Source organism: Carcharodon carcharias, chromosome 10 (assembly GCF_017639515.1).
Source record: "Carcharodon carcharias isolate sCarCar2 chromosome 10, sCarCar2.pri, whole genome shotgun sequence".
In the NCBI taxonomy this organism is placed as follows: Eukaryota; Metazoa; Chordata; class Chondrichthyes; order Lamniformes; family Lamnidae; genus Carcharodon; species Carcharodon carcharias.
Window position 1 is genome coordinate 43,660,113 of NC_054476.1, and position 26,224 is coordinate 43,686,336.

The 26,224-nt window shown below is 44.8% G+C and overlaps 1 protein-coding gene across 1 annotated transcript in view; it reads right to left on the reverse strand.

Annotated features, from left to right (window-relative positions):
* Positions 1 to 1,327: 1,327 nt before the first annotated feature.
* Positions 1,328 to 26,224, reverse strand: part of LOC121283523 (protein inscuteable homolog) — a 281,439-nt gene continuing 256,542 nt past the window's right edge. Inside the window, exon 11 of the mRNA XM_041198199.1 lies at positions 1,328 to 1,456. Coding sequence (XP_041054133.1) covers positions 1,328 to 1,456 — 129 coding nt within the window. The remainder of the gene's footprint in view (positions 1,457 to 26,224) is intronic.

Here is a 26,224-nt window from a genome sequence, read left to right on the forward strand (position 1 = left end):
GTGAAGGCCCAGTTGCAGACACAAAGAGAAAGCAGACAGAGACACAAAGAGGGACACATTGAATTCTTTTCAGGAGAAGAAGGAAGAGGTCAGTTTTTGTGTTAGGCCGAAAAGGAGACAGGAGCTCTTGGAGGCAATATGTGAATTGTCTAAAAAGGTTAGAAAGCTGTGTGAATAGTTCAGAGATCCTACAGAGCTGGGTATTTCCCCAGAACTGTAAACCAGGGTGTTCTTGGTTGGTCAGTTAGAAAGGAACATTGGAAAGCCATGCCATCAGGATTGTCATGACCCAAGGGAGAGAGGGTTCATAGAAGTGTGCTTTGCTGATGATCATCATACCTGTGAAACTTGAAGGTGAAAGCTGTCATTGGATAAGACTTCTGACCAGTGCCATATATGCTGAAGGGGAATACTTGTCGTGTGTAAAACTCTACTGTATCGACTATTTAAAGTGAAATTTACCTTTGGAAGTGTCATTCACCTGTTAATTCATGTTTAATCTCTGTTGATTCTGAATCATGTTAATAACTATTACAAAAAGTGAAATCTTGTTGGTAATTTCTTCCTTGGAGGTCATTTGGTAAATTCAGTTATTTTGGTTTAAGTTTTCCTCATGGGGATTGTAACAACAGCTCTTTCGTATAATACATAATTCCACTGCTCCCATTATAGAGGGAATTGTACTGTAATATTTTATGCATGAGATAACTTCCAAAAATAAAGAATCTTTGAAGGATCAATGGGGTATTTTTTAACCTCACAGCCTGGGCGGTAACATGGCAGAGTGAATCATCCATTCGTCTATTCAAGAAGCAGCCCAATTCTCCTTCCATTGAGGCCAATGGAAGTTGAAAATTACACCAGTATATTTTTCTTAATTGTTTATCCCCAAACAACAGTTTTCTTTATGTGATAGCGGTAGTGACTGTGGAAACCCAATATAGGGAATGATTTTATTGCACCTAATGCAGTCAAGGGATGTTCCATACAAGCATATGAATGCTAAGTCAGTCTCTGGTCATTATGTACTAACTTTTAGTCCACTGGGAAACAAATTATGGAAACAATTTTTTTACAATTTTAAATGTCGATGTCATATTGCAGAAGTGAACAGTACTGTATAGTATTGAGCCTTTGAATGAGGTTTGACTGCAGATACATTCTTTGAAGATGTTCAACAGTGTGAAGCATTGCAGCATCTCCCATTGATGTGCAATAGCTTTTGCTTCATGTTTTATGAATGAAAGTATTAAAACATAGCACTTTCCTTCAGCACTGGTGATTAAGTCCAGGGTCTCATGTGCTCTTCAGACTTTTCAGATAATTTTCAGACAAAACTTTCTTCCATATTTGAGCAGAGTAGGAAAGAATCTACAAGCCGAGGTTTAATTAACTGTTGGTAATCTGTGTCCGTAAAGCTTTGTGGACAGGAAGCTGCCAGTCTCCTCAATGCTGCCTAGAATAGACAGAGAGCTATGGATCAGAAAAAATCATATTGGCATACCAACAGAATCAATGAAGTGCTAATACATGTCAGAACCTCTGAACCAAAGTAAAGGGAATTGTACTTCCCAGTGCTTAACCTACACTTCTTTATTTATTATAAATTTATTTGTTCTGAAGAGTGAGGCATTTGATGTTTGGTGTTACATTTCTTTTATGTTAACCTTATCCCTTTAACTATTCCATTTGTGAAACTACGTTCTTAATATTTTAATAATATCATATATTGCCAATTCTATTTTTACATTTATTTCTCATGCCATATTTTTTTTTACCTTTGATGGTTCTAAGAGATGCGAAAGATCCAACTGCATGATTAATAGCAAAACAGGAATTTCCCATGGTGCCCAGGGTAACATTCTTTCCCCTAGTCTTTTTTTAATTCTTTCATGGAATGTGGGTGTTGCTGGCCAGGCCAGTATTTGTTGCCCATCCCTAACTGCATTTGAACGGAATGGCTTGACAGACCATTTCAGAGGGCAGTTAAGAGTCAACCACATTGCTGTGGCTCTGGAGTCACATGTTGGCCAGGCCAGGTAAGCATGGCAGATCTCCTTTCCTAAAAGATATTAGTGAACCAGATGGGTTTTTACAACAATTGATGATGGTTTCATGGTGACCATTACCGAGACTAGGGGCGGAATTTACCGGTCCCGTTTCAGCGGGGACGGGGCCATAAAACCGTTATAAATCCCAATGATGACAGCAGGAACGTAAAATCCCGCTGTCATAAAATTCCACCCTAGCTTTCAGTTCCAGATTTTATTAATTGGATTTAACTTAATTATTTTGGTGTGATTTGAACCCAGGTCCCCAGGCCCTTGGATGACTCATCTAGTGACATTACCACTACACCACCATCTTCCCCTAATTTCATTTAATTTGCTGGCTGCTGTGCACAAACTGATTGCTGCTTTAAAAGTTATTCAGTAAAAGTAAAAGCAATTCTGAAATCTTGACGTCGGGAAAGGCACCACATGAGTACGAGTTCTTTCTTCTTCTTCTTGACCAATTTTCTCTCTTTTTTTCTGAAAGGCATCGATTCATGCTTGAATATAGTTCAAAATTTGCCAGCAGCTCTCATTACAAGGCATCCAAATAGCTATTTACATGTAAGCCTTCACAATGAGTGGCTGCAGGCTTTTTGGCGAATACATTTTCCAATTTGCATCACTGTTTAGGAGTGGGAACCCTTAATCATTTTTTCCCACTGGAACAAAGGCAATAAAACTTTTCATACTGTGAAGCATTCATCTGTATCAGTTTTGAAAATCCTGGTGCTTACTATGCTACTACTATGTTATTATCTATGATATATCATATTACATATCTTGTAAATGCCTGTGCTTCCTGCCTGAAAAGTATGGTTTTGAATGCTGTTTTTGTGAGAACAAAATCAGCTTTTAAAATGGGAATTCATTGTGAAATGTGATAACAATGGGCTTTCCTAATTCAAGTTTCGAGCCAGTAGCTGCTGTCCATCTCAGTAATTTTGCTTTTTAGCACCAACGCTTCTCAAGCTTGTCAAAGCTGACTGTAGCTTTTTCTTTTGAAGTTCCTGTAAGTTATGAAAGTTTAGGATGATTGCTTGAACTTTTTATGGCTAATTATTACTATAGAACTACGTAAGTTTACAATCATAGAAGGAGGCCATATAGCCTTTTGTATCTGCATCCAACAGAGGTGAGAAGTGACTGAAGCATTCTGGGAGCAGTCACTACAGCCACCGCAACTCAGGAGGGAATTGAGGAGGACCCACTGTCAAAGAACGGAATAGCCACAAACATTACATTGCTGTAGTGTTTCCGTCCCTCCCTCCTCCTCAAACCTAAAAAATAAGAGAGGAAGAGGCAGTGCTTCAGGAGTGCACCAGACCTGCGAGGAACACTCTTCTGAAAGTGGAATTTAAAGAAAAAGCAGCTGATTGGTGAGTAAATCCTGGGAGCAGACTCGGAGGGAGGAGCACTGGTGTTGGTGAGTATAAATCTAGCTTACCTCGGGGATTGGCGGCCTTGTCTCCAGGGAGCAGACTCAGAAGGAGGAGCAGTGACCTCGGGGCACAGAGTAACTGAAGCCAAAACTGGAAATGTGACATCACAGGAAAGCTGTGACCTGATTGGTTGGTAGGAAATCTGCACCAAATTTGAAAGAAAACACTGCAAAGCTAATTATTAAATTAATTATCTAAGTCAAGATGGCTGGGCAGGTGATGTGCTGTAGCTGTAAGCTATGGGAGCTAGCAGATCCCATTGCGAGCCACAGTGACCACATCTGCAGCAAGTGTTGGATGCTGGAGGAACTCCAGCTCAGAATTGATGAGCAGGAGCCCGAGCTCCAGACGCTGCGGCACATCCGAGAGGGGGAGAGTTACCTGGACGCTTTGTTTCAGGAGGCGGTCACACCCGGTAGATTAAGTACCTCAAGTTCGGTCAGGGTCAGCAGGTGTGACTCTGCAAGTGAGGCAGGTAGAGGGATCCTGTGTTCAGGAACAGAGGAGCCTCAGCTCTTGACCTTGTCCAACAGGTACGAGGTACTTGCTTCCTGTGTGGATGAGGAACAGGGCTGTAGGGAGAATGAGCCTGCTGACCACCGCACCGTGGCACAGGAAGCCATTCAACAGGGGGGAGCAAAAAGACAAGTAGTAGTTGTAGGAGATTCTATAATTAGGAGAATTGATAGCATCCTTTGTAAGCAGGATCGAGAGTCCCGCATGGTATGTTGCCTGCCTGATGCAAGGGTGAGGGACATCTCTGACCGGCTTGAAAGGATATTGGAGAGGGAGGGGCAGAATCTGGTTGTTGTGGTCCACGTGGGGACAAATAACATAGGTAAGACTAGGAAAGAGGACCTGTTTGGGGTTTATCAGGAACTAGGAACTAAATTAAAGAACAGGTCCTCAAGGGTTATAGTCTCCAGATTACTACCCGAGCCATGTGCAAATTGGCATAGGGACGCAAGAATAAGGGAAGTAAACACGTGGCTAAAGGGGTGGTGCGGGAAAGAGGGGTTCCATTTCGTGGGGCATTGGCATCAGTATTGGAACAGGAGGGATCTGTACCATTGGGACGATCTCCACCTGAACAGATCTGGGACCAATGTTCTAGCAAAAAGGGTGGTCAACAGGACTTTAAACAAGAAAGTGGGGGGGGAGGGGGTAAAGGGTAAAACTTCAAGAAGTATGACTAATGGGAAACAAAGCAGCAGGTTAGCGTGTGGGGGGATGGATTCAACTTCATAGAAAATTATGAAAAATCTGAAAAGAAAGGAGAGCCCAGGAGAGGCTACTAAAGTCCCCAGAACACAAAATAGGACAGAGTGTTTGGAAAGGGCTAGGTATCTAACTTCAAGCACATCAGATAAAGGGAAGACAATGAGAAAGGGGAAGGGAAATACAGGACTGAAGGTGTTGTATCTGAATGCACGCAGTATACGAAATAAGGTAAATGAGCTTGTGGCGCAGATTGAAATTGGCAGGTATGATTTGTTGGGCATCACGGAGACATGGCTGCAAGGGGATCAGGACTGGGAGCTAAATATCCAAGGATATACATCCTATCGAAAAGATAGGCAGGTTGGCAGAGGGGGTGGGGTTGCTTTGTTAGTAAGAAATGAAATTAAATCGATAGCAAGAAATGACATAGGGTCAAATGATGTAGAATCTGTGTGGGTAGAATTGAGGAACTGCACAGGTAAAAAATCCATAATGGGAGTTATGTTCAGGCCTCCAAACAGTAGTCAGGATGTGGGGCACAAGATACACCAGGAGATAGAAAAGGCGTGTAAGAAAGGCAAGGTTACAGTGATCATGGGGGATTTCAATATGCAGGTAGGCTGGGAAAATCAGGTTGGTAGTGGATCCCAAGAAAAGGAATTTGTGGAATGTCTACGAGATGGCTTTTCAGAGCAGCTTGTGGTGGAACCCACTAGGGAACAGGCAATTCTAGATTTAGTGATGTGTATTGAGGCAGATTTGATAAGGGAGCTTAAGATGAAGGAACGCTTAGGAGGAAGTGACCATAATATGATAGAATTTACCCTGCAATTTGAGAGGAAAAAGCTGGAATCAGATGTAATGATATTACAATTGAATAAAGGCAACTACAGAGGCATGAGGGAGGAGCTGGCCAGAATTGACTGGGAAATGAGCCTAACAGGAAAGACAGTGGAACAGCAATGGCAGGAGTTTCTGGGAGTAATTTGGGAGACACAGCAAAAATTCATCCCTAGGAAGAAGAAGAATACTAAAGGGAGGACGAGGCAACTATGACTGACAGGGGAAGTCAGGGACAGCATAAAAGCTAAAGAGAAAGCATACAATGCAGCGAAGAGCAGTGGGAAACCAGGGGATTGGGAAGCCTACAAAGACCAACAGAGGACAAATAAAAAAGAAATAAGGAGGGAGAAGATTAAATATGAGGGTAAACTAGCCAGTAATATAAAAGAAGATTGCACGAGTTTTTGTAGAAAAATAAAAGGTAAGAGAGAGGCAAAAGTGGACATTGGGCCACTGGAAAATGACGCTGGAGAAGTAGTAGTGGGGAACAAAGAAATGGCAGAGGAACTGAATAGGTGAAAGACACGAGTAACATCGCCAAAGTTCAAGAAAGTTGGGGGGCAGAGGTGAGTATGGTGGCCATTACCAAGGAGAAGGTGCTAGGAAAACTGAAAGGTCTGAAGGTGGATAAATCACCTGGACCAGATGGATTACACCCCAGAGTTCTGAAGGAGATAGTTGAAGAGATAGTGGAGGCATTAGTGGTGATCTTTCAGGAATCACTTGAGTCAGGGAGGGTCCCAGAGGACTGGAAAATCGCTAATGTAACCCCCCTGTTTAAGAAGGGAGTGAGGCAAAAGACGGGAAATTACAGGCCAATTAGCCTGACCTCGGTCGTTGGTAAGATTTTAGAGTCCATTATTAAGGATGAAATTTCAGAATACTTTGGAAGTGCATGGTAAAATAGGGCAAAGTCAGCATGGTTTCATCAAAGGGAGGTCATGCCTGACAAATCTGTTAGAATTCTTTGAGGAGGTAACGAGCAGTTTAGACATAGGAGAGTCAATGGATGTTATCTATTTGGACTTCCAGAAGGCCTTTGACAAGGTGCCACACAGGAGGCTGCTCAGTAAGATAAGAGCCCATGGTGTTAGAGGCAAGGTACCAGCACGGATAGAAGATTGGCTGTCTGGCAGGAGACAGAGAGTGGGGATAAGGGGGTCCTTCTCAGGATGGCGGCCGGTGACTAGTGGAGTTCTGCAGGGGTCAGTTTTGGGACCACAACTTTTCACTTTATACATTAATGATCTAGATGAAGGAACTGAGGGCATCCTGGCTAAGTTTGCAGATGATACAAAGATAGGTGGAGGGACAGGTAGTATTGAGGAGGTGGGGACGCTGCAGAAGGATTTGGACAGGTTAGGAGAATGGGCAAAGAAGTGGCAGATGGAATACAACGTGGGCAAGTGTGAGGTCATGCACTTTGGTAGGAAAAATAGAGGCATAGACTATTTTCTAAATGGGGAGAGAATTCAGAAATCTGGAGTGCAAAGGGACTTGGGAGTCCTAGTCCAGGATTCTCTTAAGGTTGACTTGCAGGTTGAGTCAGTTGTTAGGAAGGCAAATGCAATGTTGGCATTTATTTCGAGAGGACTAGAATATAAAAGCAGGGATGTGCTGCTGAGGCTTTATAAGATTCTGGTCAGAGCACATTTAGAATATTGTGAGCAATTTTGGGCCCCATATCTCAGGAAGGATGTTCTGGCCCTGGAGAGGGTCCAGAGGAGGTTCACGAAAACGATCTCAGGAATAAAAAGCTTAACATATGAGGAACGTTTGAGGACTCTGGGTCTATACTTGATGGAGTTTAGAAGGATGAGGGGAGATATGATTGAAACTTACAAAATACTGAAAGGCCTGGATAAAACGGACGTGGGGAAGATGTTTCCATTAGTAGGAGAGACTAGGACCCGAGGGCACAGCCTCAGAGTAAAGGGAAGACCTTTTAGAACAAAGATGAGGAGCAACTTCTTTAGCCAGAGAGTGGTGAATCTATGGAATTCATTGCCATAGAAGGCTGTGGAGGACAGGTCATTGAGTGTATCTAAGACCGAGATAGACAGGTTCTTGATTGGTAAGGGGATCAAAGGTTACGGGGAGAAGGCGGGAGAATGGGGTTGAGAAACTTATCAGCCATGATTGAATGACAGAGCAGACTCGATGGGCCGAATGGCCTAATTTCTGTTCCTATGTCTTATGGTCTTATGTGCTGATGCTTGGCTTGAACAAACTGAAACTAATCCCACTGCTCCACACACTCCTCATTTCTCAAATATTTATCCAATTTTTCTTTAAAAGATGCAATGGTGTCTGCCTAATTAATTATTCTTCTGGAAAAGCATTCAATATGCCAATAATCTGCTCTACAAAGTAACTTCTCCTAACCCCGCTTCCTCACTCTCACAGTGACAACTTTAAATTGATGGTTCCTCATCACTGACTCCCCATCCAGAAAAAATTGTCTTTTCTTACTCACTCTATCATGTCAAAACTGTACAATATTTTACAGACCTCTACTAAATTATTCCTTGCCTTTCCTGCACTGGTGGAATTTAAAAAGTGGGTGAAATCTTTCATTCTGGAGACTAAGTTCAGTGTCCGACAGGAAACTGGGCGTGATTCCCTCTAGGTGGTGGGACAGCTGAATATGCGTGGTCTTCCGTTTGTCAGCTCATTAATTGTGCATCAATGAATCTTATGGCTGGGCTGGCAAGAAGTCACCTGCCCAGCCGAAGATCCTGGCGCCATATCTAAATGGCACCCAGATAACCACTGATTCACTGCAGGCCAGGCGCTGTGGATAAGATGTACGTGAGGGCACCGAAATGTAAGAAACCTTCAGCCCCATGGTTCAGCTAAGCCTCCCTGGGAATCTCCTCCAGGTTGTCCAGGGAAGGCAGAACGTCCTCCTTCCTCAGGATAGAAGCAGGAGACCCGCCCACCTGACCACGCCCACCTGGGTGGAGGTCACCAGGGAGGTTAGCGCCTGTGGAGCCCAAAAAAGTACCAGCCTGCTGTGCAGGAAATGCACAGATGGTCTGCTGCACTCCGCCAGGGTTAAGTGTAACGTCTACTCACTGCAAACGTATACTCTCATAAGGGCATCAGGCAATCTAAGGGTTAGAGTACACAGGGTTGTCACACACGACTGGCAGATGGGACATCAGCAATGAATGTGTGCCAGCCACTTTATGCTCACCATCTCTTGTAAGGTCCTGGACAAACGGCATCTTCATCCCTCACTGGGGAGGGCTCAGCAAAGACAATAGGCATGCATGCTTCAGAACTGCTCATTTATCCATAGGGTTCACAATCAATCCTTCCATCTTTATGCAGGACAAGGTTGCCCATAACTAAAGATAGCCTGCAAAGACCAGAGGGGGTGCCCTTGAGATCCGGGCCCTATCAAATTTTGAAGAGCAGGTCACGGAGCTTACAGGAGAGGAGAGACATCATTCCTGCATGGAAGATGAGATCAGCCTCCCTTATCAAGCCTGTGAGGATGCATCCTGTATCCATCTACAAAATGCAAGCAATGGCTGTGAGTGATCTTAGATGAATGAGCCTGCTTAGTCAATCACTAATTCTCTCTTCTCTCTATTCCAGGTACCAGCAAGAAAGGGGGAGGACGTCATCCTCCGTACACCACAGACCCAGCCCCCAGACCACCTCTGAAGCCGAAGCAGCAGTATCCTTAGAGGAAGGACCATCATTTGTTCATCTGCACCCTCCACTTGCACAGATACATACACCTTGGTGGGACCTGGTTCTAGAGTAGGCTCGAGTTCACCATCTGGTCAGCACCAGTCCACAGCTGGCAGAGGCAGTGACAACTGAGGTCTCTGACAATTGGAGCACTGCTGGAGACCAGGTCCCTGCTGAGACCGAGTCTGATGACCAGCCTCTGGATTTGGCCCTAGCAGACTTTTTGGAGATACAGAGACAGGCAGGGGAACATCAGGCAGAACTGTCAAAGGCTGTTCACAGACTGGGCTGAGTCTATCTGCAGTTGTGGCTCTGGAATGCGAGTGCATCAAAGCCTCCATTGGAAGGATGGCAGCTGCCTTGGAGGCCCAAGACCAGCAGTTTCTCTTGGATTTGCTCTCAGACCGGTGCACCATTGGTGCTTTTCAGAAGCAGCTAGTTGTGAGGGGACGAGCCACCTTGACCTCCATTCCAGGTGCCCCCTCTCCTCAAGGAGTCGGTGTGGGGCCATCAGGAATAAAAAAGGAGCAGAAGTGCCAGCCAGGCACCCACACCCACCCAGGGCACTCAAAGGGTGACCTGCCGCTCCAACTCCCTTCTGTCAGTGACCCCATCAACTGCAGCAGATCAGGCTGAGCAGGGTGTACCTGCACCTGAGCAGGAAACTCATAGGCAGGGTGGCGCCCTTAAGACCTCGGGCCATCAGAGGAGACCAGGCAAAGTTATCTCAGGCAACAGGGCATTGCAGTCAACAGGCTGCCTCCACCTCAACTTTGGATATCAGGGCTGCACCCAAACATAGCGGTAGGGTTAGAAAGATTAAGAAATTACTCATTGCGTAGACTTTTCACTTTTATAAATATATTTTGAATCTATCCTTCTCCAAGTTCCATGGATTCAATTTATACTTAATTTGCTTCTACATTTCGCTGTGATTTAAGGTCCAAAATTTACCCCTCACCAATGAAACCCCATCTGTATTTTCAGTTGCATAAATTCTCTCACACTTTCAGCATGGTGAGCAACCTTTAATTTCACATCCACGACATCAGGAATTATCATTTATGACACTGATGCCCGGCCAATATACCTGTCAGCCTCTATTCTCAGCCAAATATGCCTTGAGGTTGGGAGAAGTGCTCATCAAGCTTATTGACTTAACTGCTGCTGTTGCACTGATATCTGTTGCTTGTGGATGGCACAATTACTCATCGCAACTCATGTTATAATTGTATGTCCAATGTGTTGTTTACATTAGCCAATGTGTCATTTACAATGGCAGCTAATTTATGAGAACCAGTTTATGAAAAATGTACTGGAAACTCGAAACCCATAGACTTCCATGCTTCTCTGCAGGAAGATGTAGTGTCCGCATTTAAAGTTGAACATTATTCCTTACTGAGTTCCTACTCTCTTCATGCATGACACTGAACTAGGCAAGTAAGGATCCATTAGGAATCTTATGCTTGACTGCAGGAGCGGTTAGAGTGTGCAATGTAAGAGGTGTGTTCATCTTGATGAAGCCATTTCCTTAACTCCAACGATCTTTAATTGGACTGGCACAGCTTCACATGCTCCTTGAGTAAAGGCACAAGCACACAACTCATCTGGAATTCATTGCATGACAGTGCTATCATCGACTGAGGGTATGTAGACTGGAATAGGCTTTGGGAACTGTACCGTGTTGAGGATTGTGATACTCCCAAAACAATGCATATGCAACTCTCCTAAGGCCTCAGCAGGGTCTATGAAGGAAAGATTTAGTCATTGGCTGTTGTATCAATAATGACTGTTCAAGGTTTTGCCCTAATGCAAAGGTCATTTAGGCCAGAGACTTGTCAGGCTTCTGGCTATGGCAGAGTCCCGAGTGGTTGCACCTCAGCAAACCATTGTCCTGGTGAATTACTCTCAGTGAGGACGACACAAACAAACTCGAAACTTTACTGCATGATCAACATGTTAATGATTACTGCTTCATGTTGTGCAAATGGCGATTGGCAGGCAGTAGTAAGATGATGCCTCAGCATTCTGCATTGAGGATGCTGTGGAGCTTTCATGATGCTGCTCCCCATTCAGCCATATAAGCGGTAATGCACGCAAGAGTGAAATGTGTATTCGGGCCACCTTATTGAGCTGGTGTCAAACTGACATGATTGTATCCCCGTGTAATTTGGATTTGCAGTTGCTTCTAAGATGGCATGTGCACTGACTTGTTGAGGTCATGAGTGAAAGGACTATACTATGTGGAGTTGCTTAAGTACGTGCACGAAGGGAGTACTAATCAGATTCCACAGTGATCATATGTTGCCAAGGCTACTCATTAAGGTGTGGTTTAATCCTTTCCAAGGATGATCCCATCTTGAGGGCATACGATGAGTACTGATATTTCCATAATCGTTATGAGAGCATTGAAATGTCGAGAGATTTTCTCACTGAGATTGAAGGTGATGGAGAATTACATGCAGCAAAGGCTGAAGAAAATATCTATTGTGAGAACTGGTTAGCACTTTACTCCTTCTGGAATCTTGTAGCTATCAGGTTTATATGCACGTCTGCTGCCTCATTCCAGTGCAATGGCCTCCTTGTGTGGCTTGTTTTAATTCTCGGCCATTTCAGATCTATCCCCTTCAACATCCTCCTTGTGTGAGGAGACAGCTCACTCCTCTTATTACTTCCTCAGTTCATGACCATAATCAGCAAGACCTGGACAATATCCAGGCTTTGGATGATAAGCCACAAGGAATATTCATGTCAAACAAGTGCCAGGCAATGATCAATTCCAACAAAAGACAATCCATCTATCACCTTTTGATGTTCAATGGCATTACCATCGATGAATCACCCACTATCAAAATCATGGGAGTTATCATTGACCAGAAACTGAACTGGATCAGCCATATAAATACTGTGACTACAATAGCAGGTCAGAGGTTGGGATTTCTGTGGAAGGGAGCTCAACTCCTTTCTCCCCAAAGCCTGTCCATCATCTACAACGCACAAGTCAGGAGCGTGATGTAATACTCTCCAGTTGCCTGGATGAGCGCGGCTCCAATAACACACATGAAGCATGATACCATCGAGGTCAAAGTAACCTGCTTAATTGGCCCATCATCTACCAACTTCAACATCCGCTCCCTCCACCAACGACACACAGTGACAAAAGTATGTACTATCTACAAAATGCACAGTAGCAACTCACGAAAGCTCCTCCGACAGCACCTTCCAAACACGCAACATTTTTAAAAATGTATTCATCCATGGAGTGTGGGTGTTGCTGGCTGGGCCAGCATTTATTGCCCATCCCTAATTGCCCTTGAGAAAGTGGTAGTGAGCTGCCTTCTTGAATTGCTGCAGTACATGTGGTGTAGGTACAACCACAGTGCTGTTAGGAAGGGAATTCCAGGATTTTGACCCAGTGACAGTGAAGGAATGGCGATATGTTTCCATATGGTGAGTGACTTGGAGAAGAAATTCCAGATTGGCAGGGGGATGTTCCCATGTGCCTGCTGCCCTTGGCCTTCTAGATGGCAGCGGTCATGGGTTAGGAAGGTGCTGTTTAAGGAGCCTTGATGAGTTCCTGCAGTGCTATAAATGGTACACACTACTACCACTGTGCATCAGTGGTGGAAGGAATGAATGTTTGTAGATGGGGTGCTAATCAAGTGGGCTGCTTTGTCCTGGATGGTGTCAAGCTTCTTAAGTGTTGTTGCAGCTGCACTCATCCAGGCAAGTGGGGAGTATTCCATCACACTCCAGACCTGTGCCTTGTAGATGGTGGACAGGCTTTGGGGAGTCAGGAGGATTCCTAGCCTCTGACCTGCTCTTGTAACCACAGTTTATATAGCTAGTCCAATTCAGTTTCTGGTCAATGGTAACCCCCAGGATGTTGCTGGTGGGGGATTCAGTGATGGTAATGCAATTGAATGTCAAGTAGTGATTATTAGGTTCTCTTTTGTTGGAGATGGTCATTGCCTGGCACTTGTGTGGCGTGAATGTTACTTGCCACTTGTCAGCCCAAGCCTGGACTTGTCCAGGTTTTGCTACATTTGGAGATGGATTGCTTTAGTATCTGAGGAGTTGCAAGTGATGCTGAACATTGTGCAATCATCAGCAACATCCCCATTCCTGATCATATGATGGAAGGAAGGTCATTGATGAAGCAACTGAAGATGGTTGGGCTGAGGACACTACCCTGAGGAATTCTTGCAGTGATGTCCTGGAGCTGAGATGATTGACCTCCAACAACCACAACCATCTTCCTTTGTGCTAGTTATGACTCCAACTAGCGCAGAGTTTTTCCCCTGATTTCAATTGACTCCAGTTTTGTTAGGGTTCCTTGATGCCACACTCGGTCAAATGTGGCCTTGATGTCAAGCGCTGTCACTCCCACCTCACCTCTAGAGTTCAGCTCTTTTGGCCATGTTTAAACCAAGGCTGTAATGAGGGCAGGAGCTGAATGGCACTGGCAGAACCCAAACTGAGCATCAGTGAGCAGGTTATTGCTAAGTGCCTTGATAGCACTGTTGATGATCCCTTCCATCACTTTACTGATGATTAAGAGTAGACTGATGGGCGCTAATTGACCGGATTGGATTTGTCCTGCTTTTGTGTGTGTACAGGACATACCTGGGCAATTTTCCACATAGCCAGGTAGATGTCAATGTTGTACTGGAACAGTTTGGCTCAGGATGTGGCAAGTTCTGGAGCAGAAGTCTTCAGTACTCTTTTCAAAATATTTTCAGGGCCCATAGCCTTTGTTGTGTCCAGTGCCTTCAGCAGTTCCTTGATATCATGTGAAGTGAATCAAATTGGCTGAAAATTGGTATCTGTGATGCTGGGGACCTCCAGAGGAGGCCAAGATGGATCATCCACTCGGCACGTCTGGCTGAAGATTGTTGCAAATGCTTCAGCCTTATTTTTTGCACTGATATGCTGGGCTCCCCCATCATTGAGGATGGGGATATTTGTGGAGCCTCCTCCTCCAGTGAGTCATTTAATTGTTCACCACCATTTGCGAATAGATGTGGCAGGACTGCAGACCTTAGATCTGATCTGTTGGTTCTGGAATTGTTTAGCTCTGTCCATCACTTGCTGCTAATACTGTTTGGCATGCAAGTAGTCCTGTGTTGTAATTTCACCAGGTTGAGGTCTCAATTTTAGTTATGCCTGGTGCTGCTCCTGGCATGCCCTCCTGCACTCTTCATTGAACCAGGGTTGATCTCCTGGCTTGGCGGCAATGGTAGGGCCAGGCCACGCAGATTGTTCAAGTATAGTTATGCTATTGCTAATAGCCCACAGCTCAATCTGTTCAAAACCTATCCCATTTAGCATAGTGGTAGTACCACACCAGATAATGGAGGGTATCCGCAACGTGAAAACGGGACTTCATCTCCACAACAGCAGTGCATGGCCACTCCTACCAATACTGTCATGGACAGGTGCATCTGTGGCAGGCAGGTTGGTGAGGATGAGGTCAAGTATGTTTTTCCCTCTTGTTGGTTCCCTCACCACCTGCCGCAGACCCAGTCTAGCATCTATGTCCTTTAGGACTCGACCAGATTAGTCTGTAGTGGTGCTACTGAGCCACTCTTGGTGATGGACATTGAAGTCCCCTGCCCAGGGTGCATTCTGTGCCCTTGCTTCCTCCAAGTGGTGTTCAACACAGAGGAGTTCTGATTCATCAGCTGAGGCCGTGGTTTGGGGGGGGAGGGGGGTGGTCAGTATGTGGTAATCAAAAAAAGGTTTCCTTGCCCATGTTTAACCTGATGCCATGAGACCTCATGGGGTCTGGAATCGACGTTGAGGACTCCCAGGGCAACTCCCGCTTGACTGTATACCACTGTGCCCCCACAGTTCTGGGTCTGTCCTGCCGGTGGGACAGTGATGGTGATGGTAATGCCTGGGACACTGTAAGGTATGATTCCTTGAGTATGAGTATTCCAGGCTGTTTGCTTGACTAGTCTGTGAAACAGCTCTCCTAATTTTGGCACTAGCCCCCAGATGTTAGTGAGAAGGGCTTTGCAGGGTCAAAAGTGCTGAGTTTGGTGTTGTTGTTTCCAGTGCCTTGGTTGATGCCAGGTGCTCCCTCTGGTTCCAATCTTCTTAGGCTTTCTAACAGTTTGATATGACTGAGTGGCTTGCTAGGCCATTTCAGAGGGCATTGAAGAGTAAACCACATTTCTGTGGACCTGGAGTCACATGTAGGCCAGACCAGGTAAGGATGGCAGATTTCCTTCCTTCAAGAACATCAGTGAACCAGATGGGTTTATATGACAATCGATAATGGTTTCGTGGTGGTCATTAGACTTTGAATTCCAGATTTTTACTGAATGCAAATTTCATCATGGTGGGATTTGAACCCAGGTCCCCAGATCATTACACTTGGTCTCTGGATTACTGATCCAGCGATAATACCACACCACCGCCCCTTCCCCCCACCTAGAAGGACAAAGACAACAGATGCAAAGGAATATCATCACACGCAAATTCCCCTCCAAGACACATACCATCCTGACTTGGTACTATATAGCCGTTCCTTCACTGTTGCTGGGTCAATATCCTGGAACTCCCTCCCTAACAGCACTGTGGGTGTACCTACACCCCATGCATTGAGGCAGTTCAAGAAAGCGGCTCACCACCACCATCTCAAGGGCAATTAGGGATGGCAATATGTGACACCCATGTCCTGTGAATGAATAATTTTAAAAAGCCCCCATTTGCAGCACTATGTTGTACAGGGCACAGCAGACAATGATGATGGGTGACTCCAAGGTGAGTCCTGAAAAGCCCTGCCTGACCGGTCTAAACATCGGAAATGCATCTTCAGAAGGCCAATCGTTTGCTCTATCAAGGACCTTGTGATGGAAGGTGCAGTTTTGAATCTCTCTTCAGCAGCACTGTGTAGACGGCGAATGGGCATTGTCAGTCAGATCTGAGGGTACCCTTTGTCCCTGAGGAACCAGCCCTGCAAACGCTAACGTCCTTCAAAGACCTCTGGGACTTGCAAATGCATCAACATGTAAAAGTTGTGAGAGTTACTTGGTACCTGGCACAAACTTGGAGGATCTGCTTTCTGTGATCACAAATTAACTGAATGTTCAGAGAGTGAAATACTCTTTGACTCATAAATCTCACTGGCTGCTGCCAGGGAGCTCTCAAGGCCACATGTCTGCAATTGATTGCACCCTGCACTTGTGGGAGACCTGAGATCACTGTGAATCTAACAGCTCTGGCAGCTTGGTTTGCAGCATCCATGAGGAACTGGATGCAATGGTGAGCTTTTTGAAAATGGCATCTGTCACTTCCCTTCTGCATTTGTGATTGCTGATTGTGATATTCCGCAAAGGACTTGCTGACAAAAAAGTTCAGTGCATCAATCGCCTTCAAAGCCACCAGCAGGGAATGCCCTCCAATTCCTTGCGGCATTAGTTCTTCACGGAGAAGGTGGCAAATGTGAGTTACCCTTGACAAGCAAATGCGCCCATGGCATTGTCTTTTACTCATCTCCATATATGAGCTGTGACATCCATATATCCTTAGTTGCGCCATACAGCTTAGTGTATTTTGCCCTGCTTCGAGAGCATCCAGAACTTCCTGGGGCCCTGCTCCCTCTTGCTACTCAGGCTGATGCTCCTGCCAGACCTGTGCCAATCAATGATGGGGCCCTTCTTCTCCTAATTCAAATTACAGCAAGCAACAAGACAGTGTTGCCTGCAGCTTGCATTCTCCACTTCTCCTTGTATCTGCAAACAAATAGATTTGAGATGCATTGCAACTTCCCCTTAAATACTCTCCCTCCATTTCCAAGCCAGAAAACCAGTGTCAAGCCCTTGGTCTGCCATCAGTCTAGACATGGCAACCCCAGGCTACATCTTGCAGATGAAGCACATCCTGGAGGTCCACAGGTAGCTTAGCATCCTCCTCAGACATGATTGTGCATTCATAATGAGTGTCTTGATCAAGGTGAATACAGCCATGTGCTATGACCCTTAGTCAGGTTATTGTCAGCTTGCCTCCGTTAGCCCAGAAATTATCGATATCCTAGCCTTAAACTAATGCCATGACTGTAAGCATGGTGTCTAGTAAGCCATAACCTTACAATAGGAATATTGAAGCTTGTATAGCACACGTAGATTCTGTCCAGCAGCCATGGCCCTTGATTGTTTGATCCTCTTTCCCTTTTTACACACCTCTGTAAGGAACAGATGGCCATTCAAGCCAACTCAAATGTAGCCCCAAAACCTAATGGATTCTCGCATGAATGCACACCTTTGGTAAAGGAACAATGCTCCTTCAAGGGGTATTTGACCCTTGAAACCAGTACTCAGCTTGTGTCCCGTCTCCGATTCACCACTCCCCTCTGGTCCTTGTCCCTCCCCAATCCTGCCACTGTCTCACCCCTCCATTTTCATCTTTAACCTCCTTGGTCCTGCCACCATCTCACCCCTCCCGTCTGGTCTTGGCCACCCCATCCCCAGTCCTGCCTCCGCATCACCCCTCCCCGCTGTTCATGCCTCCTGCACCTGGCCTTGATGCAATTTGTGCCTCAGGCACCTGATATGTTTCAGTGACGGTCTGAAAGGAAGGTGAAAGCAGTGTCTACAGATCTCCAAGTCATGGATTAAGTTAAGCTGGCCAGGTGCGCACCGCTTGTATACAGTCATAAAACAAAACATTCTAAACAGCCGCAGACAGGACACTTAATTTGTGGGGGGAAACGCGATTCCGACAAGCTGGCCTTTTAATGAGCATTCACGAGATGCTAACAAATGCAAATGGGAATCCTGACATTGTTTGGCAGGAAACTTGATCCACCTTTAACCTGCCTTGAAAGTCAGGATAGCAAAATTCCAAACTATTTTTCAGCTGGTGGGAAACGGATTTTATTCATTCGCATCAAATTAAATGCCCCCCACCCACCATGATTCCCGCTGCGAGTGGGAGCAGAAGATTCCACCCAGTATCTCACATTGCTCCTCAAACTATAATTGCCCATCTCAGGTTTCATTTTAGTGACTCTTTCTTCTAATTTTTATATGCCAGCATTATTTCCTTTTGTATTATTCAGTAGCCTTTTCTCAGATTCTGTTTTAAACTTCTAATCGTGCTCTAGACTTTAATCATTATCATGAGTTTCTTTAGCATTGTTAGTCCTAATTTCATCACATATCTCTTAAGTTTTATTTTACCTCCTTCTATTTATCCACAGAACTCTGTTCCTTGATGCACTGACTTTTTATCATGGTAGAATATATTTATTTTATACGCCATCTATCTCATATTTGAAGATTTTCCACTGCTGATCCATTGATGTGTTCTTCTGCCCCATTTACTTTAGATCAGATCATTTCTTATCTCACCGAACTTCATTTCTCTTATAGTCCAGCAAGCTTATTGTTGACTCTTTGCTCTATTCTTACATTGAAATGTTATGGTCAATGGTTCTACAAATTTAACATTGGTTATTTGACCCATTTCGTTCCCAGAATTAAATCAAACAACAATTCTTCCATTGTTGGGATCAGGGCAACAATAACTTGTATTTATGCAGTACTTATAGTAAAACATTCCAAGGTGTTTCACAAGAGTATTGTCAAATAAGATCTGACATTGATTCATATAAGGAGATATAGGACAGATGACCAACAGCTTGGCCAAAGAAGTAGCCTTTAAGGAACCTCTTGAAAGAAGAGAGGCTGAGAGGTTTCGTGAGGGAATTCCTGAGCATGTGGTCCAGGTAGCTGAAGACACGGTTGCCAATGGTGGAGTGATTAAAATTGCAGGATACACAAGAGGCCAGAATTGGGTGAGTGCAGAGATCTCCAATGTTAGTAGGGCTGGAGAAAGTTACGGACATAGAGAGAGACAAATAACTCTTTTCTTCTCCGCCGATGCTGCCAGACCTGCTGAGTTTTTCCAGGTAATTCTGTTTTTGTTTTAGGGAGAGACAAGGCCTGGATGGATACGAAGACAAGGATGAAAATTTATAATTGAGGTGTTGCTGGACGTGGAACCATTGTAAATACAAGGATGGGCTGAAAGGCGAATGGGACTTGGTTCAGAAACCCAACTGAAGGGATTCAAACATGATGCCGTGGGAAAGATGCACACAGGTTTGAGAGGTGACAGCATGTTCAAGGATTTTGAGGAGGAAAGGGAAGATGTAGGTGGGGCAACAGTTTATAAGGACAGAGCATACTGATGTAGGAAGCTGTCCTGGATGAATTCTAAAAAGAGTTTCTCACATTGAACACATGCATTACCTTTATTCCAATCAATATTGGGACAGTTAAAAAATTGTCCGGTATTATTGTCCTGTTGTTCTTACGCTCTTCTCACCTACCTGATTTTCACTGGGATCCACTTTAGGCTGAGTAATGTGCAATTTCCTCTCCTATTTCTTAATTCAATTGGAATCTATTATAATCCAACTCCTAATTTTTTGGCGTGCACATTTAAATTTTGATATTCTATACTCCTGTAGTAATGTTGTTAAACTCTAACTATCTCCGAGCTTCCAATTGGCATTTCCTCTGCTCCCTGGATCCCTCCGCAAATGTCTCCAACTCTCAGCTAGAGTTGGAGACTTTGGACAGTTCAGACTTACTTACCTGGATAGTTACCCAGGAAATGGTAGGCTGAAAAATCTTAGTCTAACTCCTCCTCCTCACATAATGATCCACCCCTTGACTACCCAGCCTGGCACCCCACCTCACCTGACGACACCCCCATCAGACCCAGATAGCACTCCCCCTGCCCCGCACCCCCCGCCCCACCTGCCCCCTCCCCCTCCACGACAACCCCCCCCGCAAAGGCTACCCCCACTACCCATCCCCCACTCAACCTGACTAGCCCCGACCTGACTTCTCCCAACCTCAATGTGAAGGCAGGACTTGGTCTCCACAAGGACTACGCGGTGGTCACTGCCACCAATACTGTCATGGACAGATGTATCTGCAGCAGGCAGGTTGGTGAGGATGAGATCAACTACACTTTCCCCTCTTGTTGGTTCCCTCATCACCTGCCGCTGACCCAGTCTAGCAGCTACGTCATTTAGGACTTGGCTATCTCGGTCAGTAGTGGTGCTACCGAGCCACTCTTGGTGACTTACATTGAAGTCCCCCAACCAGAGTACATTCTGTGTCCTTGCTACCCTTAATGCTTCCTCCAAATGGTGTTCAACATGGAGGAGCACTGATTCATCAGCTGAGGGAGGGCAGTATGTGGTAATCAGCAGGATGTTTCCTTGCCCATGTTTGACCTGATGCCATGAGACTTGATGGGAGTCCGGAGTCGATGTTCAGGAGTCCCACGGCAACTCCCCCCTGACTGTGTACCACTGTGCTGCCACCTCTGCTGGGCCTGTCCTGCCGGTGGGACAGGGCATACTCAGGGATGGTGTTGGTGGCATCTGGGACATTAACTGTAAGGTTTGATTCCGTGAGGATGACTAGGTCTGGCTGTTGCTTGACTAGTCTGTGAGTCAGCTCTCCCAATTTTGTCACTAGCCCCTAGATGTTAGTAAAGAGAACTTGGCAGGATCGACAGGGCTGAGATTGTCATTGTCCTTTCTGATGCCTAGGTCAATGCCAGGTGGTCCATCCGGTTTCACTCCTTTTTTGTGATTTTGTAGCGGTTTGTTACAACTGAGCGGCTTGCTGAATGCATTTCCACAAATAAACCAGTGAAGGGGTAAGATTAACAAAATAAATTTAACATCCAACATCAAAAGTCACTCATCAAAAAAAAAGGCTCACACTAAATAAGGAAGTAAAGATGAGCAGGAAGTCAGATTCCATCAATTACAATCTTAGAGTGTCTTATGGAAAAAATAGTACCGGTTAAGAACTTCCACAAAGACACAAGATCACGAATAATGCAGCATTTTTTAAATGGAGCTTACCTGAATACCTGCAGCCTCACAACCACTCCCATTTCTTCTTCCCCAAATTCCATATTTGATTTTCAAGCAAGGTACTTTCTCACCTCCCCATCCTCAGGCTATTTCCCAGCACTTACCCATATTGTTCACTCGACCTTTCTACCTGCTGAGGTAGTTTATTTGCTGTGCCCTCTCTGAAGTCTTTATTTTCTTCCTCCTAACTTTAACCCCCTAAAGGATTATGCCTGAAGCCTGTTTCTTCCTTTCCTCTCCCACTGAATTGGTTTTCTTGCCTCCCTTCATCACTGAGGGCAGTGTATCACTCCCCACTGCTGAGAGTATTTGGACCTCCCTGTTGAGAAAGAACACCATTTTCTCCCTCCCTACCTCCACACCATCCGTTGAGAGTACCCTTGAGGTACTTTGTGTTGTGTTTTATGTCTTAGAGATATGCAGAAATGACACACCAGCTTCTATAGCTAAACAGGAGCTTTATTTACAGTGTTTTCAAAATGTCTGCATATAAGCTTCCAGCTGTTTGCTTTCAGTTTAGTTTCTGCTTCTCTCTATAACCACTCCCGGGCTTGACTAACAACATAGAGATCAGTCAACAGACACACACAATCAAACACCGAACAACTGAACACTATACTTTCCTTCTCTTTCCACTGAGTTGGTTTACTTGCACCTCTTTTGCAATTCTCACTGCCAGTTGAGATAGTTTCCTTGCCCCACAGCACAGTTATTTCCCTAATTTATAGCTGTGGTGGTTTCCTTGCTTCCCACCCTCAGCTGACTTATGTCTTTGGCTTACTTTTGCTTTTCAAATTAATTTGCCAGAACAGTTAGGAAAAGGGGATAAAGGAAAGGATTTCTTACAAGGTGTACAGAGCTCCTTTCTAACCCAATACGTAAATAGCACAACAATGAAGGATTGGCTACTGAATCTAGTAGTGGGGAATGAGACAGATCAGCTAAAATAAGTAAAAATAGACAAACATCTAGGCAATAGTGACCATAATAGTGCTTGAAGATAAAGATTGATAAGGACATATTGACAAAGTAAAATATTGGAGAAAAACCAGTTTTGAGAGACTGAGAATTGAACTTGGATAAATAGAATAGACAGCGATATTAGCAAATCATGATGTACAACAGCAATGGGAAATATTTAAAATGTTGTTCTGGAAAAATATATTTCACTAACAACAAGAACAAGCTAAACAACACTAATGAGTCACCATGAATAAATAAAGATAAAAGGGAAAAACTCAGGGTTAGAAACGAGGCAAATGCTAAGTACACGGACAGCAGGGGAGAACATGACAAGGGAGAATACAAAGAGATTAAAAGAGAAGAAAAAACAACAATTAGGAGGGCAAAGAAGAACTATGGAATTAAACTATCAAGAAAAATAAGACGAAATAGTAAAATATCTTTCAGGCACATAGAAAAAGGAAAGTTGTGATGGGAATAGAGCCACCTAATGACAGACAATATAATATCACAGGCAACAATAGAGAAATGGCAGAAATATAAGTAATTACTTTGCTTCAGCATTTACCAGGGAAGCAGAGCGGTAATCATGATATTGCATTTTAAAAAAAAAGAGGCAAAATATCAAATAAATTAATCAAACTTAAAGAGGATAAAATCCCTGGTCTGGATGGATCGCATCCACACATTTTAAAATAATCTAGGGAAGTGACAGCAGAGACATTGCTGTGCATTTTTACTAATTTGTTAATGAAAGTTGTTGTGCCAGAAGACTTGCAGATAACTGACGTTATACCTATATTTAAGAAGGGAAATAGAGCATGTTCAAGGAACCATAGACCATCAGCTTAACATCAATGGTAGGAAAAATAATGGGATCCCTACTAAAGAAGAAAATAGAAGAACATCTAGAAATCAAAAATATAATAATAGACAGTGTGGATTTCAAAAGGGAAGTTTTGTTTGATTAGCCGTATTGAATTTTTTGAAGAGGTAACACAGAGAGTAGGCAAGAGTAGTACAGCAGATGTAATCTATCTAGATTTTCAATATGCTTTTAAGGTACCACATAACAAACTAGAATAAGGACAGAAAATGTGAAGAGTGGGGACAGTCCATGTCCACATACAGCAAGACTTAGACAACATGTAGGCTTGGGCTAATAAATGCCAAGGAACAGTCCAACCACAGAAGTGTTAGCCAATGACCTAGCACGTCAACTTTCCAACAAGAGAGAATCTAATCATCTCCCCTTGACATTCAATGGTATTACCATCACTGAATCCCCCAATAACAACTTCATGGCGGGGGGGTTATCATTGACCAGACTCTGAACTGGATTAGTCATGTAAATACTGTGGCTACAAGAGTAAGCTAGGAATTCTGCAGCGAATAACTTATCTCCTGACTCCCCAAAAGCTGTCCACCATTTACAAGGCACAAGTCAGGAATATGATGGAATACTCTCCACTTGCCTGAATGAGTGTGATTCCAACAACACTTGACACCATCCAGAACAAAGCAGCCGCTTAATTGGCACGCCATTCACCACCTTAAACATTCATTGCCACCACCATCAATGCACAGTGGCAACAATGTGTGCACCATCTACAAGATGCACTGCAGCAACTCAGCAAGTCATCTTCGACCTTCCAAACCCGCGACCTCTAGCACCTAGAAGGACAAGGGTAGCAGATGCATGGGAACACCACCACCTGCAAGTTTCCCTTCAAGCCACACACCATCCTGACTTGGAAATACATCACCGTTTCTTCACTAGATCAAAATCCTGGAACTCCCTTTCCAACAGCACTATAGGTGTACATACGCTGGATGGACTACAGCGGTTTAAGAAGGCGGCTTACCACCATCTTCTTAAGGGCAATTAGGGATGACCAATGATGCTCACATCCCGCAAATGAATAAAAAGTCAGCCAGTCCGCTGTCTTTCAGCCATCATCATGAACCAGAGATTGGTTGCTTAGAGATGAGGAATTTCCCCTGTACATATGGATTATGACTTCCCTGTGAGGACAATGTATCTATTGCAAGAGCTATGCAACCACAAGAAACATTGTGGAGCAGAACTTCTCCATCCTTAATCAATGGTTCCGCTGCTCAGGTACTCATCAGAGCCCATGTCTAAGTTTGTGGAAGTCTGCTGTGTTCTCTACAACATTGCATATCATGAGGTCACATCCCCTACCAACAGGCATCAGAAAGCCACCTCAGAGGAAGAGGAAGGAGGAAGTGGAGGAGGAAGCAAGGAGGTGGCAGCCAAAATCCCTTGGCGTCTGACCGGCTGTCCGTGACTGCCTACTGAGGCTTCATTATCTTGAAGAATTCATGCCATCATCCCATTGCCCTTGACCAAAATCCTGAAATAAAAGTCGCCAAAGAAAAAACTTTCCATTACAACTTTATCCATCAATACATCCTAAGATACGTACACAACTGATCTATTCACTCTTGCACATCCCCTTAGTGCCTCCCTTGCATGTGTCTAAGTGCTCCTTCATAGTGCTGTCCCAGTGGCTGCAACATGGCTGCCAACTTTCACTGAGGGAGACTGCAAATGACCTTGCAGGATGACCTCAAGTAGCTCTGGGCCTTGAGGGATCAGCATTGGGGGAAGAAGTCTGGACTGGCTTAATAAGAGCACTGGTGGAGTGGCAGTGGTGGGAGCAAAAACACTGTCATCATAAGAAAGGACAACAGGTGTGTACACCTCACTGCTACTCCCCAGGACGGCACCTCAGCAATCCTAGCAATCTGCTGCAGGACAAATTGTTGGAATGCTGTGAGAGCATGCCTGTTCCTCTGAGTACTGAGATCTTGGCAACAGTCTGAACCTGCGCAGCAGCAAGCATGGATCTCATAATCCCAGCCTGAGCTTCCAGTATGGCATTGAGATGGTGGGTGCCTTCCGCCTACTGCTGTGGAAGCTGAGACAGCAGCCATCACACTCTTCATCATGGCTGGGTCCACAAGGACTGTCACAAAGCTGGTCACCACTTCCATGTTAAAAAGGTGAGCTCCAAACTCTGTATGATGCCCTGTGAATGATGGAACTGGATTCCTCCAGGCATGACAGTAACAACAGGCTGTCTCCTGCTGCAGAACTCTATTGCAAACTCATCCTCCAGAGTGTTTGCACATGAATGATCATTTCCCCGGGCATGGCTGCAGGCCACATGCAGATTCTCGGTCTACTCTAGCCTTTAACGTACAGACCATCCCAATATCTGAGCTGGTGGCTGCAAGGATCAGATCAAATGATGGTGCTTCTTCCTCAGAGATCTGTAGCAGCTCTCCCCTTCCTAATCAGAATGAAGTGACTGCCCAAGCAACAGTTTTTGACTTCCAAAAATAATAAATGCAGATGGAGAATTAGAGTGAGGGGAGGGGTGTGAGATGAAAAGCACTACGGTCACACAATCCACAGTTTATAGTTCATGCTAGATCACAGGATGAGGATGAGGTGGGAGTTGAGAACAGGCGGAAAACAGGAACATACTGCGATTTTGAATATTCATGGCAATGCCAGGTTCAATGGGCTTGGTCACAGCCATCCACACGATGTGAAGCATCATCTCCTCCAGAAGGATCAGATGATCAAACTTGTCCGTGCCCTTCCATTTCTGGTCTATTCCCTCCTGTTATGGGCCACCTTTTAAGGGAGAAAGTCAGTGGCTGTGTTCAGGTGATGTGCCTGCCGTAGTTGAATAGCTGGAGGTACGTGGAAGCAGGGAATGAGCCTGGCAGCATTAGAAGATGTGTGAGGGTAAGGTGGAGTACATAGGACTGAGTCTATGAGTGCCAGGCACTGCTGCTGGGTGAGCGATGGGGGTGTGGTGCATTGAGCAGTGTGAGATGTTGGTGGTCTGGTGGGTAGGGCATGTCCTTTTGAAAATGCATTCACTGACCTTCACCATTCCTGTGAAGTCATTAAAATTCTTACTGCACTACAGCCAGGCCCTTGAGCATGACTCCAGCAACTGACCTCCTTGACACCTGCTCCCATTCCCTTAGGAGGGTTTCCTTTGAAGGCCTTCCGGTCTCCCGAGGAAACATTGCTTCTCTCC